Source organism: Dysidea avara, chromosome 1 (genome assembly GCF_963678975.1).
Source record: "Dysidea avara chromosome 1, odDysAvar1.4, whole genome shotgun sequence".
Lineage (NCBI taxonomy): Eukaryota > Metazoa > Porifera > Demospongiae > Dictyoceratida > Dysideidae > Dysidea > Dysidea avara.
In genome coordinates, this window is record NC_089272.1 from 13,845,607 (window position 1) to 13,860,657 (window position 15,051).

The following is a 15,051-nucleotide window of genomic DNA, read 5'->3' on the forward strand; positions in this document are numbered from 1 at the left end:
ACCAGCAGTTAATATTGTCTACACATTAATGTGTTGTGGGGGACATAACCCACACCATTTTTACAATGTTGCCACAATATTATGGTCTACATTGTGTAGGAATATTACATTCCACTTGGTTACTTATGCATCAAATTTCAAATTATGCACAATAGCTGTACACATCAATACATTGCAAACATACATGTACTGTAGCTACATAGACAGGGGAAAGCAGAACTTATGACCAACAAATAAAATTAATAGAGATTGTGAAGTATGTTGTTTTACTGATGAGTAGTAAGGCGCACGTGGCCAAGTAAGGTGTCACCATTTTCACTGATCATATGCCTATGGACAAAGTGTAAATATATGCATCCAAGACAACATTTTCATACTGGAGATATACAGCATGTATTGATGACAGACGCAGGTATCCACCAAACCTTTCAGAAAGTTAGGAAAAATGAGTAGATACTGATACCACCATTCAGCACTAAATGTATGTGAACATGTGCGATTGAAGTCATATCAATTGTCTGGCTGCATGTGTGCATGGCAACCAGTTTGGTATTCACACATATTAAAAGTTTTTATTGCTGTAGTACAATGCACATTTTGTTTACCACAGGTGAAATGATAAACCTCATATCTAATATATATTCATAATATGGGGGTAACCCTTGGTGGAATTCTACACATAATCTCTCAATACAGTAGGTGACTACATGACTATCAAGACACTAAATACACTGTGTATTTTTCTTGCCATTGTATGCAATTGATACGCCATATATACCACACACTACAACACTACTGCATATATGGCTAATAGTTGAGGTTAACAGTTAGTGTTATGATGTGCTGTATAGTGAACGTTGTCTGCCTCTTTAATATGCTTATATTATTAGTAGCTATTTATTCTATGCTCTGTCTTGATGATGTAACTAACAAACATACTTAATATTATAGAAAATTAGAATACACACACAAAGTACCATGGTAGTTTGGAAGGTGAGATTATTAAATCTACCCCTAGATTGTGGGTCAGTTAATTAAAGTTCTGCCTCACACAACAGCCAATTTCAACAATCTGCACTTAATGATCTATCCTATTCCACCACAACCAATTCACCTGTAGATATAAGCGCGTGTAATCTACATTATATAAATATTTATACCTAGTATATATCATATTACTGAGACTTCTCATGAGTAACTGCATGCATGAGGGAGGCATACAGGAACATCACTGCTGTTCGTGTTGATCCTTTTAGTGTGTACAGCAATGTGCCACTATATGACTACACATTGATTGATTGATTGATTGATTGATTGCTTTGTAATTACCCTCTGACAATCAGTGACTACTATTCTTCCTTACCAGAGCAGCATACAATACAGACAAATACACATAGCTAGCTAACAAGTACAAAGCTTAACACATGGACACAGAACAAATACATGGACACAAATACAAAATAAAACAAATGCGACAACTTTAAGGTAAATTACAAAGATGATTGAGCAAATTACATGAAAATAAAAAAAGAACGACTGTCATTAATAGCAACAGTAAAATTCTCATCATTAGGCAATCAATTCCACCATTATGAGGTCCTGTAACGAAAATTTCTGTGAAAATGTGAAATGATATCTAGGCAGATTAGCAAAGAAAGAGCATGCTCTAGTATTATGATGGTGATGCCTACCAAATAGAATAGGTGGTTGCAGTGGTATACACCGCATTCCATGAAACTGGTGATACATAAAGCATAAAATTAATAATGATACTGTATGAAGAGTCCAGTGGAAGCCACTGAAGATGCTCGTAGTGCTCCAAGATGTGATTGTACTTGTACAAATTCCTACAAAGACACACTGCCCTATTCTGCATCTTCTTGAGTCTTTGTAATGATTAAGTATGTAGACAAGTGCCCCACACTGGAAGAGAATAGTTAAGATGAGTGCCTCAGTCAAAAGTTTCAGTAATTTGGAACCAAGAACATTCCGATGACAGCAAATAATATTCGACATTTTCTTGTAGACTTGTGAGACATGGTGGTCCCAGAGTAAATTATGATCAAATAGTAGGCCAAGATACTTCTGACTTGAAACAACTTTCAATACAACATTATTCACCATATTAGGAGGATAAAGAAGTCTTTGGCTATGTTTAGACATCCTGAACCACATCACTGTTGATTTTGAGTAATTCAGTTCAAGCTGTGAATTTGTAAATTAAATACTATCAACTTAGGGGGTGACATTTCCTAAAAGTATAATTTTGGCACATTCTATTACATAATAACCGAAAAGTAAATTAACTGTAACAATGCCTTTCACAATTCCATTTACATCTCCTATACTTCAGGAAATACATACATTCAGACATTTCTGACTCAAGGAAATGCCACAATTCGTTATGCATGAAATCTCAGGAAACACAATTTTTTGCACAGTGTAGTCCAGTGACATACTGTGGTATGACATGACCATACTAACAATTCATTAATTGATACATGACCAAATTACAGTAATTTCCCTAATTCATACAAATGCACAATTCCAAGAAATTATCACACTGCAACGCAGAACACAATTTTGACTTTATTGTAATACCTCATTGCATAACAAGCTTAAGGTGAAGCCAAGTACATGTACTTGCGAATAGTTGTGTCATGTAATATACAGTATTCTGGAATTTGGGCAATCCCAAATACGTATAATTATGTGACATAACAATACAAGACAAGGCACTTGTAAAAATCACAACATATGCTCAGTGAAAACAGAACATGTGGGCACAAACTACATCTCATCACATAACAGGTCATTTCTCAGTACTCATGTGTAGAGTATCTTTATTCTGTGACTAAAACTAATTAAAGGTTAAATAAGGACGTTGCAGCATATATCGAATGTCTGGTACAGTGTGCTAACTATTGTTTTACATTGTAATTGCTGTACATCTTATTTACAAGTCTGTCACTTCATTTCCATAGTTACCACTTGAACATATACAACATGTTAATTATTATTATTGCTACTTTACACTGTCCTGCACTGAAGGTCTACAGCAACTTGTGCTGCAGCAGTTGTGTATCATCTGTTTAAGCTACATAACTTAAATTACCTGGAGGGTACAGAGACTTACATAACTTGTACCAAGAGTTCATAATTCAGTAGTAAGGGCTCTCTTCTATTATTATGAACTCTTGCTTGTACATATTAACTGTGACATTGCAGTCTTTGTTTCTGTAAGTAAAACTGACTATCTCATGATTTGTGTATGTCTTCTGCAAAATTTTTAGGCTTCTTGGCTTATGGTAAACCTACCAGTACATCTAACTAGTAAAGTTTATGAATGAAATTTACAAAATTAATGATGATGTTAACCAATTATACAGCTGGTACAAATAGTGCATCTTAACTTGAGCAGAATTCTTCTAATGATCATTATAGATACTTCCACAACTAGTTATTTATCTGATTTTATGCCATTAGTGGTCCATGAAATGGGGTAATGCTTGTGCCATGGAGCAGCTAAGATAACAAGTTTGAGGGCATACAGATTAATGTACATGTATGATTATAAGGATGTGGTTCAGCCACCATCTCCTTCCCCTCTCTCTAATTCTACAATATAATATGTGACCAAATTTTGGAAAATCACCCTTACGGGCTATAGGGAAGAGTCATGCAGGAAGTATACTGATGTACCTTTATATACTGGTTCACTTGGGTGTCGCTAAAATTTTTGCCACATAATGTGTGAAGTATGGATTTCTTTATAGTATGGTGGAATACATCTATGCATACTGTATGTAACTTTTCAAACAACCTCTGCATTTCTTACTAGCTAACAGCATGAATGACATACTTATATATACTGCCATTTTAGGGGTTCAAAATTTGTGAAGGGGTGTAGAGTAGCTACTGTACATACATGCTGTACTGTGTAGTATTGTGTTACAAGTTAGTTTAACAAAATAACCATGCTGTTTACCACTTCCAATCCAATACATTATTTATGCATAACATTATGCTTTAATTATGTCATATTCTGATTACTTTTAGCTCTTCTAAACATTTGTGTGGATGCTGGGGTCTGTAGATATTTGCCATTGTACTCTACTATATAGCTACATACATAATTGTTACAAGTAAACAAAGTATCATGTTGTCAATCGCAGTGATTATGCAATTGTACCTTCAAATGTACAGTATGAACACCAATTGCCAGCATATATATATGTAGTAGTCAAAATATTTATATGTTACAACTCCTCACAACAGTGTTAAGTGTTACTGCGGTATTCATAAAATGTCTAGTATTCAGTATCATATTCTGTAGTATACCAAATAAGGCATCTAGCTACACAATAATGTCTTGTAGATGAGGTGATAGACCTATAAATACAATTATAGCACTTGTATAGCTACACACAAGGAATAACATAGCAGCTAGTTACCTATCACTAGAGTGACAATTGTGTGTTTACAATGTGTTACTGGTGTTTCTCACCTGTTTAAATGCATAGATTGGAATTGTTTGCTATGTTGTCGTAGACTGACAGAATTGTTGTACGGCATTGTTTGAAGTTTTAACTTCAATAAGTGCATGCTGGTGGTAAATTGTACAGACATAATATTATAATGCTGGGTACAAAGTTGTGCAGTCTCTCACTTATAGTATTTCATGCTGATGCTGTCATTGTAGGCTACTTCTGGAATATTATACTATCTTGAAGAGGTTATGTTGATGCATCCAACAATTACTTGGTTTGTCGTAAGCATATTAAATGTTCACCATGCATACATGGTTTGTTAATACTTGTGCTATTGAAAGAAATTTAGTCATTATACAGCACCAGACTACAGCATGGAATTCATCAAAATCTAATTTATTTGAAAGAATGGTCTGGTTAACCACCTACTGGATTACTAAATCAGAATAGTAGATCTGCTTATGAGACATTCTTGATGTTTACTGATTAAAAGTTTTTTGGTTTGCTGCAATTTACAATTATAGTGTGTTTGTGATGGTGTAATTTTTGTGCATGTGCATACGTATTGTTATGTATTCAGTGTGTAGCTATAAGCTTACTCCAGAATGGAAAAGTGTACCTTCAGCTGAGTAATGAGAGCTACAACCAATCTATTGATGACTGTAATAAACTGTATATGGCTAATAGATATATCTGCATGTATATTATACATATACAGATGTCAAGTTTGCCTGTAATAGTACTGTATTTGTATATACGGAAGCGCCGGGATAGTCTCCTCACATGGTCACACTGCTTTTTTGTATGCACACTGGCACACACAAAAGAAATAAGCTTTTGGGCCATGCAAGACTACAGCCAGGAAGCATACCAAAGTAACTTTACCAGCAGTACTGTGGAGAGCAGTGTGAAGTATGTATGAATTTCTTTGTCATGGTGATTGATTTTCCAAGTTTAAGTGTACATTTAAACTATCTTGGTATCATGTATTACAGAACCTTGGACAATGTGACTGGATGCATCTGCTACTGTGTCAACATCACTTTCTTTCCAGACAGCTATAATCCATATATGTATATCCTTTTAGCTTAACACAATGATATCACTCCATTCTCACCTTAGGACATAGATTCCCTTATCATCAGCTTGAAAGGATTAGTGTGTAGGTTGAAAATACATAATGTGACAAAGTGCATGTAGGAGATGAACTATACACATGCAAGCACATAAACTAGATGCTCACCCACTAAACCTTACATATAACTTCATGTACACCCACTAACATGCATAACATATGCCACACAGCCCACATGGCATAACATATGCCACACAGCCCACATGGCATAACATATGCCACACAGCCCACATGGCATAACATATGCCACACAGCCCACATGGCATAACATATGCCACACAGCCCACATGGCACACCAACACATTGTGACACATTATCGATAGTCAGATACGCACTATACAGATCAGAGATATGGACCTACACATACACATGCAGACACCTACTGACTGTTATGCACACTGCAGTATATACATGTAAGTGCACAGCACAATTAAAACACATGTAGCTACATGTTACATACATGCTACACATTCTTGAACCCACATATATGGATAAATTATGTACAAAATATGAATCCTATCAGATCTGCAAATACCAAATGCACAGCTATTGTCATTCCAAGCCATATAACATTGGTGGTTTACATCATCTTCAGTCTTTAGCAAGTCCATCTCAAGTAAGACAATGATGACTGTACTAGTAACCCCACATGCTCAGAAATTTTTCCCTACTGTAGCCAGTGTGATGCAACTTCAAGATCTAGAGCAATACTGCTATAGCACACAATGTACAGTACTAGCTACTGTATGTAATTGTATAGTACTCACTTTGACGTTTATGAGGATGATCATTCTTGAACATGCTAAAGTCAATTTATTGTATTCATTATTATTATTATTTCATTTTATCATAGCAAACATACATACAAGGGATGTATAATAATGCTAGTAATATAAAATCCTAGTTCTAACCAAGAAAAGAGGATACAAACAAACAAATCAAATGTTTAAGAATTGCCTTAAAATCGAAGTAGTTCTATTACTACTGAATATATCACAGGAACATGCAATGTACATGAACTGGTGTTTGAAATGTCTCGGCTCGGGATGCTATCCACATCCTGAGAGCTGCAAAACCTTCCGCAGAGTGGTAGCTGTTCCTAACAACGCAGTATTTTGCAACAGATAAACATTTAGTGAGCTCATATCTAAAAGTTCCAAAAAGTATTTAAGCCGCGATTATTATTATTATTACTAGGACCGCGTCACATACAACCAAGTACATACACCAACGTGAAAACCCCCTGGTGAGGCTATTAGGTGGTGAAGAAGTTCGCCATGCCAGCTGCACAAAACAAAATTGTTTACTTGTATTTTATATGTAACTCAAGTGTATTGTAAAGAGTGTGGCATATATTTTAATGTTTTCTTGTATTGTTTATTTACGTGAATGAATCCACTGGCAGCTGGCATGGAGACTTGAGATGTTACAAACATAAAAACTTACTTGTAATCTTCTTCTTTACACGTAAAGTGGCGTCTGGCTCAGCAGAGATCGCTAATCTTCTCCTTCGCGAAATCTGTAAATAATTAAGCAAGGGTGTGGTACTGGACGTTATATAGAATTACACGTATGGTGAAGTCATTAGCACGAACAGGAGCGACGATTATCAGACATGCCAACTGTCATGCATTAGGCGTGAGTCTCACTCATTTGCTTGGAACTTCACGCTCTCACGCCTAACCTTTACAATCTCACGCATTTACATACTTTCTCACTCTTAACTCACTCATTCTTCCTGATCTTCCAACAGTCACTGTCGCTGTGTCACCATACTGCATTCTGCTTCCATGCGCTTAAATTTGGAAAGCACTGCGCTTACATTTAAATAATTAATTTTAGACGGTGCTTTTATCTTAATGTGACGTAATACGATGGAGCATGTGTTGGATTCTTCAAGTGAAGATGATCTTCAAATAATTGAGCAGAGTGGTGACTCCTCTGAGGAAGAGGAATCAGATACAGATGTGGTGCCTGCAAAGAGACAAAAACTTGATCCAAAGGGAAAGAAAAAAGCAGGACCAGCAGTGTATAAGTCAAAATTTCAAGCACAGTGGCAAAAGAAATATCCATTTTTAACCCCAGTAGCTCATGACACTAGCAAGTTTCATTGTGGTGTATGTAACAAGGACAATTCTTGTGCACATCAAGGAGAAACTGACGTCGTAAGGCACATCAAAAGCACTCAGCATACAAAGGCAGTTAAAGCAATGAAGCATACACAAAAGCTGAGTTTTTTGCCTAGTTCCGAAGCACTCTTACTAAAAGAGAAAGTAATATTGAATTATGTATAACTTTGTACTTAATACATACTTATAGATAACTAGAGCAGAAGTTAAAGTTTCTAATTTTCTTGTGGAGCACAATATTCCACTGAGTGTGATGGATCACTTAAGTCCTTTGTTTAAGAATATCTTTCCTGATAGCCCCATAGCAAAGGCTATGCATCTGCTAGGACCAAAACAACTTGCATCATTAACGGATCTCTTAGTCCATATTTCAGAGACAGCTTGGTGACAGCAATGAAATCCTCTCCATTTGCATTAGCCATTGATGGATCCAATGACAATGGTATGGAAAAGATGAACCCTCTCACAGTTAGAATCTTTGATTTACAAAATAAAAGGGTGGTTACAAATCTTTTAGATATGTGCTTAACATCAGGTAATCATATATATATATATATATATATATATACACAAAAACACTAATATAAGTCTCATAATACACACTGATATCTGTATAGGCACTGACTGTGGTAAAGCTGAAACAATCTTTAGCAAAATGGATGAGACATTGCAGAAGTACCATATTTCATGGGAGAATTGTATTGGAATGAGCACAGACAACACATCTGTCAACCTGGGAGTAAGGAATTCCATCATGACAAGAGTAGTACAGAAAACCCCTGCTATATATTTCATGGGTTGCCCTTGCCACATCATACATAATTGTGCATTAAAAGCATCAGAACAGTTTGCAAAGGTAACGTGTAATGCGATGTATTCCATGTTATATCTAAACTCATAACTATATAGGTGACTAAATTTGATATTGAAGAACTCCTAATTGATAATTTCTATTACTTTGATAAAAGCACCAAAAGAAAAAATGGCTTGCTGGAGTATTGCGCATTCTGTGACATAGAATACAGGAAGATTCTAAAACACATCAATGTTAGATGGCTGTCGTTAGAAATGGCTATTGCTCAGACATTGCAGCAGTTTCCAGCACTCAGGTCATACTTTTTATCATTAGGTAAGTCAACTACTATCAGTGTACCTTACAATAATGCACATTGTCTGGTATTAAAGATGACACAAGTGATCGCTCTCAACGACTTAAGAAAGCTTATACACACCCACTAGCTGAAGTTTACTTGATGTTTTACCACTTTGTACTACAGCTATTTGTAAAGTTCAACAAATTTTTGCAAAGTGAAGACCCCATAATTCCAGTGATATGGAATCAGTCTAACAGCTTCATAAAAAAGCTTGTGGGAAAATTTGTGAGAGTTGATTGCATCAGAAGAGCTGCCTCTGATATTACCACTATTGACTATAGGAGTGAAAACCAATTGACAGGTAAGAATATAGATATATACAGCGACTTTATGTTTGTAGATCAAGAACTACATATTGGTTTTCTTGCAAGAAATGCCTTGCGGCTGCTTGAGCATGAAGGTGATGTCACTACACATCAAGTTAAAGTGTTTTATCAAGCTGTACGCAGCTTTTACATACAAGCTACAGATTATGCCTTACAGAATCTGCCATTGAAAGATGAGATTCTTAAAAATGCCAGATTTGCAAACGTTCCACAACGAGAACATGCTTACGTTTCACAGATAGAATATTTATACAGAAATATCCTACCTTGCTGCCTTATACATCTCCTAATACCTATGAAGAACTTGAAGAAGAATTCTTGGATTATCAGCTGATGCTCACTGCAGAAATACCTAATGATGTATGGAAATCTGCAATCATAATAGAAGATAAGGAAAAGAAGATATACAGGATGGATGTTATTTGGGCATACCTAAGTATCACCAAAAACCCTGATGGCACAATGAGATTCCCAAAACTCTCAAAAGTAGCAAGACTAGTGTTGACATTACCACATTCAAATGTAGAAGAGGAGAGGGTATTTAGTATGGTAACTGAAAACAAAACATCATTTAGGCCTAATTTGGGTATGGCAGGCACACTTCAGAGTATTTTAACTATTAAGTTGGGAAATTCAGAGCCATGCACAAATATGAGCCATCCAAGGAAGTACTGGCCACAGCTAAGAAAGCTACGATGGAATACAACAGAGCACATTGCAGTGCCTCTGCTAGTATCAGTGTTACTGCTAGCTCTTCTGCAAGTTCTGCTGCTGGTTCTACTACTACTACTGTTATTACTACCAGCAGTAGTAGTCAGTAGTGTAGAATAGCTCTATAGTGACTTTAAGTGATGCCAGTTCGGTACTTGGGGCCGTGTAACATGATGATCAATAACAGTGAAATATATAAATGTGAACATAGATATAGGATTAATAGTATTTGTAATTGTGTTTTAAACATCCTAATAATGGCTTATCTATCAAACACTACTGAATAATGTAACGAAGCATCAGGCCACTGAGGCCAACACAATGTGAATAATGAGTATAGGACTGGTAGCCGAACATTGTTCAGTCAGCAAGAAAGTATTTATCAATAGCTACTGTGACAACTTCACATTCTGCTGCATTCAGCAATGTGGCATGGCAGAAAGTTCCATGATCTTGGTGATGACATTAAGAAGGAGTACTTGTAGGTGCCTGTATTACAGTTAATCTGAACATCTGGCTTGATCTGGTTTATATTGTCACGGGGATGACAGCCTCCATGGGAGTGAAACCGAATATACGGTAGATTATAGGTGTTCAGTTTTAGGATGTAGCAGAGCATGATCAAACTAAACTGTTCCCTAGGTGGTTCCCATTGCAACTCATTCAGTTAATATCTTCGTAACACTGGCATCATACAAAACACTGCTAAAACTACAAAAAATAGCTACGTATAAAATTATTACCTAGTAGTTAGGAAACCGGTGCCTGTTCTAGACCCTCAATCCACTAATTCTGTCATTCAGCCACTGCAGTACCTCGCACAGTTTTGATGAGCAATATTAAGAATTCCGGGCCAAGTGTGCATTAGTTGGAAATTTTTGGCGGAGTCATTGTGATTGTGGTTTAATCTCTATTCTCCTAGACTCAGAAAAAAGTAGCTAACCAGTTATCTATTGTCTCCTAGAAGACACAGTGTGGAAACTAACGAGTAAAGTGACTGATGTGCAGGAGGAAGCGAGTCTGAAGGCTAGTTGTTGATTTGAATGGTCACAGCGGCTCGCACAGCGGGTGGCGTGAGACTGAGGTGTCGAATGCCCCAACTATGAACTAGCTAATCGCTGACTCTAGGTGAAAGTGAATGACTCTGGGATAATTGGATGGGGAAGTCTGAAGTAAATTACCACTGGCGAATCTGATTCCACACCTTCCTTAAGCCAGTTTTTCCAGTGTATTATTATTATTATTATTAATGGACAAAAATTGCTTGGCAGTACAAGACTGTCAAGCTAGGCCGCAGGCCTTTGAGAGTGCCCATATCTTGTTGTTCTCCATAAATCATCAAGATTCTTCTTAAACAATGCCACGGTTGGTGCAGAAATAACATCTGCTGGAAGAGAATTCCACAAATTAACTACTCTGTTGGTGAAAAAATTATGCCTCACTAGCAGCCGAGATCGAAATTTAAAGAGTTTACGGTGGTGACCTCTGGTGGTATCCGTATTACTCAAAGTGAAAAATGAGGTAGGGTTGATGTCATAGTAACCATTCAATATCTTGTAGGTCTCAATTAGATCTCCCCTTTGACGTCTACAATACAGTGAATATAAACCAAGTCTCTCTAGACGAGTTTCGTATGGTAAATCAAATAAACTAGGTAATAACTTGGTGGCACGTCTCTGTACTTTCTCTAGGAGATCAATATCTTTCGCCAAGTAAGGGCTCCAGACCTGGATGCAATACTCCAAGTGAGGTCTGACATACATTTTGTACAAAAAAGTCAACAAGTCAACAGAAAAAAGTTTGAAGGACCTTCTTAGCAAACCAAGAACTTGCATAGCTTTTGCTGCAGCCTTACGACACTGTAGAGATGGTTTCAAGTCTTCAGTGCACCAAATACCAAGATCTTTTTCTTCTTGCACTTAACATAATAGTAGCGGCACTTGTGGCCTTCATTTAGGATCTTACTCGAGGATATAGTCTAACAGTGCTCGAATTGTAAAATACTATCTAGGTATACTATACAAACTAGGGGGTCCAGGGGCAGTGGCGTAGCCTGAGTTGTAGTGATGCCAGGGCCTGTATGCTCAGCCTGTAAGGCTGACAGTTGAGGATCAGAATTCCCTGAGGGTATGCTGTGGGTATACGTACACAGTGCGCAAAGCGCACTCAGAGCATGCGAAGCATGCTCTCCCTCTAGGGGGGTCTGGGGGCATGCCCCCCCAGAAAATTTTGAAAAATAGATGTTCTGAGATTGCATCTGAGAGTAGTTTTAATATATACAGTACATAGCACAATTAATTGCACAAGTTAAATACATGCATCATGTTACTTCAGTTTTTTCCAAATGAAATCATAATCATGTTCCTCATTAGCAGTTCGTTTCCTTGAACGTGCCTTAGAGTCATCTGCAAGTGAATTTTTCCATGTTCGTACATACTTTGCAGGGTCAAACTGTTGAGGTGGTGGCCCGACACACTTGATGAACATTAAAGTTGAAAGTGTTTTTATAGAAAGTGATGATCTAGTGGAGGAAGCTAGGACATTCATTTGACTAAAGCCTCGTTCACATGCAGCAGTTGAAACGGGTAAAGTTTTCGTGGCCTTTACAAGATCCAATAACTTGTCTGGAGGATCTAGCAAACCTTCTTCCCTAACATTATCTATATACTCTTGAAATCCTCTTCTTGCAGTAACATCGTTAAGATGAAATGTGTCGCACATGTACTGAATTTCTTCATTGCCATAAGTTAAAGGGCATTCCTTTGGCCAATTAGAGGGGTTCAATACAGTAATGCAATTCAATAGCTTTGGTAATTCTTTTTCAGTGTCTCTAAATGCAACAAGCCGTTCTTCAAGATTTGCTGCTAGACTCCTCATAAATTGACCATAATGAATCACGTCACATTTTCGATTGTCTTGTAATAAGACACCTTTAAACTTCCGATCTTCACCAACCTTTTCAACTGCACTCTTAGCCTCTTTATATTTAACTCCTGGGTAGTCAACCATAGAATGAAACACTCTAATGGCTCTGTAAATTAAGGCCTGAGCTCTAGGTAATGTAATTTTTCTTTCTTGTAAATCCTCTGAAAGGTTTGAAAGCTCTTCTAAGCAATCATACATGGTAGCAAGATTAAGAACAAATGCTGCAGATGATAATTTAGTAGCTAGACCAAGAAAAGTTTTCTGCTCTGGTGAGTTTCTAGATGTATCTTTGCTGGCTTTGATGAGATGACAGTGCAATGGATAATACACAGTCCACACCGCTTTCACAGTACGAAAGCTTGAAGCCACCCACCTAGTATCAAGTACTCGCCCAATTGAATAGAAGTGCGTAGTCAAATCCTGACAGTATTCTTCCAGTTCCCTTTTGTTTTTAGCTGAAGTATGGTAAGTATGGTATAGCTTATCAAATAATATCTTAAAATGATTAACTCCACTGATTTCTGAAACAGCATCACCAACCGCTAGTTCCAAGCGATGATTAAGGCAGTGCCAAATAACAACATTTGGGAAAGCATTTTGTATTCGCTTTGCAACTCCAGACTGAGAGCCAAACATAACAGAAGCACCATCTGATGCAAAGCCAATCAATTGGTCTGACAATATTTCTGAGCTAAATCCACAAGACTCAAGGCATTTTAATAGTGTTTTATAGATGGACTCGGCATCCTGTCCAGGAAGCTCAATGAGATCAAGGTAAAATGTGACAGGCTCCACGGTACCAGAAAGGCAAGTTTTTATATAAACAACAAGAGCTGACTTTTTACTTACTGTAGTAGCTTCGTCTATCAAAATGGAAATTTTACTTTTACCATCAAGTATCAACTTACATATCTTTGTTCGCATCTCATTGCCAATATGTTCACAGATATTGTGACACGACTTGTCACTTTGCAGTGTCCGACCTATGTCAACTCCATTGAGATTGTAAATGTCACAGTCAACTGGCAAATCAGTAAAAGGTCGACCTGTTTTGCAAATTTTGTAAGCAATTCGAAAGATCTTTTCTGTTGCAGTATATTTCTGTTGGTTCATTGTGTGTATAGTGGTCTCAATAGATTCCTTAGCTGATTGTAGCTTAATTTTCTGTGCTTCAATGTGCGCTTTGGACCTACTGTGCTTCCTGATCTTATTTCTTAAAGACATCAGCTGCTTTTCTTTTGTATGACCACATGCACTCACTTCAGTTAATTTCCACTGACTTGAAAGATGAACACTCTTTTTTGTGTGTACACCCAAGGATGAAAATTCCTTGCATATAACACAGCCCGATTTGGAGTTGCTACAGGTAAGCCATGGATACTGCTCTTTCTTACTTAGCCAGGTTTTGTGACTCCAACAACTAGGAAAATGACTACTTGTTTGACTCACATCTATACTTTCTACAGGTAGTGGTTCATCATGGTCAGATTCAACATCAGTTGCAGGAGTTCCTGCTCCATCTTCATCTTCACAATCACTCTCAAAATCACTTTCCTTAGTTTCCTCTCTCTGTTCTACTGGATATCCTCTTTCTTTTAACCCTAAAAACTTGGCCAATGTAACCTGCATCAATTATCACGTGTAGTAGCGATTTCTAATTAATGCACACCGAGCAATGAATGGTATTTTTAATTAATGCACACCGAGCAATGAATGATCACTGAGAAAGGCTGAGGGAGCTAACCAGGACCAGGTAGAGTGGCAGAAGATGAAGTGTAAGCTAAAACAAGGTGTAAATATGGTAGGATATTGGTTACATGGCTGCTTTAGCCTTAAGGCCAACAAGGTATACTTTTTAAAGTAATTTTGTATCAAGTTATACTTAGTATACCCTAGTATACCCTCAATTCGAGCTCTGTAGTCTAATCTATAATGCATTTGCACATTTGTCTTTAAGTCTTAGCTAAGTGTTACAAAAATGTACACTTTGAAATTCACATGCCTATATGCAGTAGAGCTCTAATATGCAGCCCATATGAAGATGGGCTGTTTTGTTTTGCCAGCTCTCCTAAGATAACAATGGGGGCTGTGCTATTGTAAATTTGATTAAGTGTAATGCATGGGGAAAGTCCTAGCTACATCCAGGAAGGGTCTCACTCATAGATTTTTCAGCAAATTGGC

The 15,051-nt window shown here is 37.1% G+C and overlaps 1 protein-coding gene and 2 long non-coding RNA genes across 3 annotated transcripts; all 3 read right to left on the reverse strand.

Moving 5' to 3' along the window:
- Positions 1-4,398: 4,398 nt before the first annotated feature.
- LOC136257273 (uncharacterized) lies at positions 4,399-10,849 on the reverse strand. The gene is made up of 3 exons (XR_010701878.1): positions 10,689-10,849; positions 5,608-5,635; positions 4,399-5,548 (listed from the first exon to the last, which is right to left on the reverse strand). It is a non-coding gene; the product is annotated as an uncharacterized lncRNA (long non-coding RNA).
- LOC136257267 (uncharacterized) lies at positions 5,949-7,454 on the reverse strand. Its single transcript, XR_010701877.1, has 3 exons — positions 7,355-7,454; positions 6,393-6,427; positions 5,949-6,324 (listed from the first exon to the last, which is right to left on the reverse strand). It is a non-coding gene; the product is annotated as an uncharacterized lncRNA (long non-coding RNA).
- Positions 10,850-12,193: 1,344 nt separating the features above from the next.
- LOC136257188 (E3 SUMO-protein ligase KIAA1586-like) lies at positions 12,194-14,786 on the reverse strand. The gene has a single exon (XM_066050262.1). The coding sequence runs from the start codon at positions 14,497-14,499 to the stop codon at positions 12,271-12,273; it is 2,229 nt and encodes a 742-aa protein (XP_065906334.1). The 5' UTR covers positions 14,500-14,786; the 3' UTR covers positions 12,194-12,270.
- Positions 14,787-15,051: the final 265 nt, after the last annotated feature.

Bases quoted from the DNA above. Each gene is read 5' to 3' on its own strand.
- LOC136257188 (XM_066050262.1), bottom strand. From the start codon at position 14,499: ATGCAGGTTACATTGGCCAAGTTTTTAGGGTTAAAAGAAAGAGGATAT.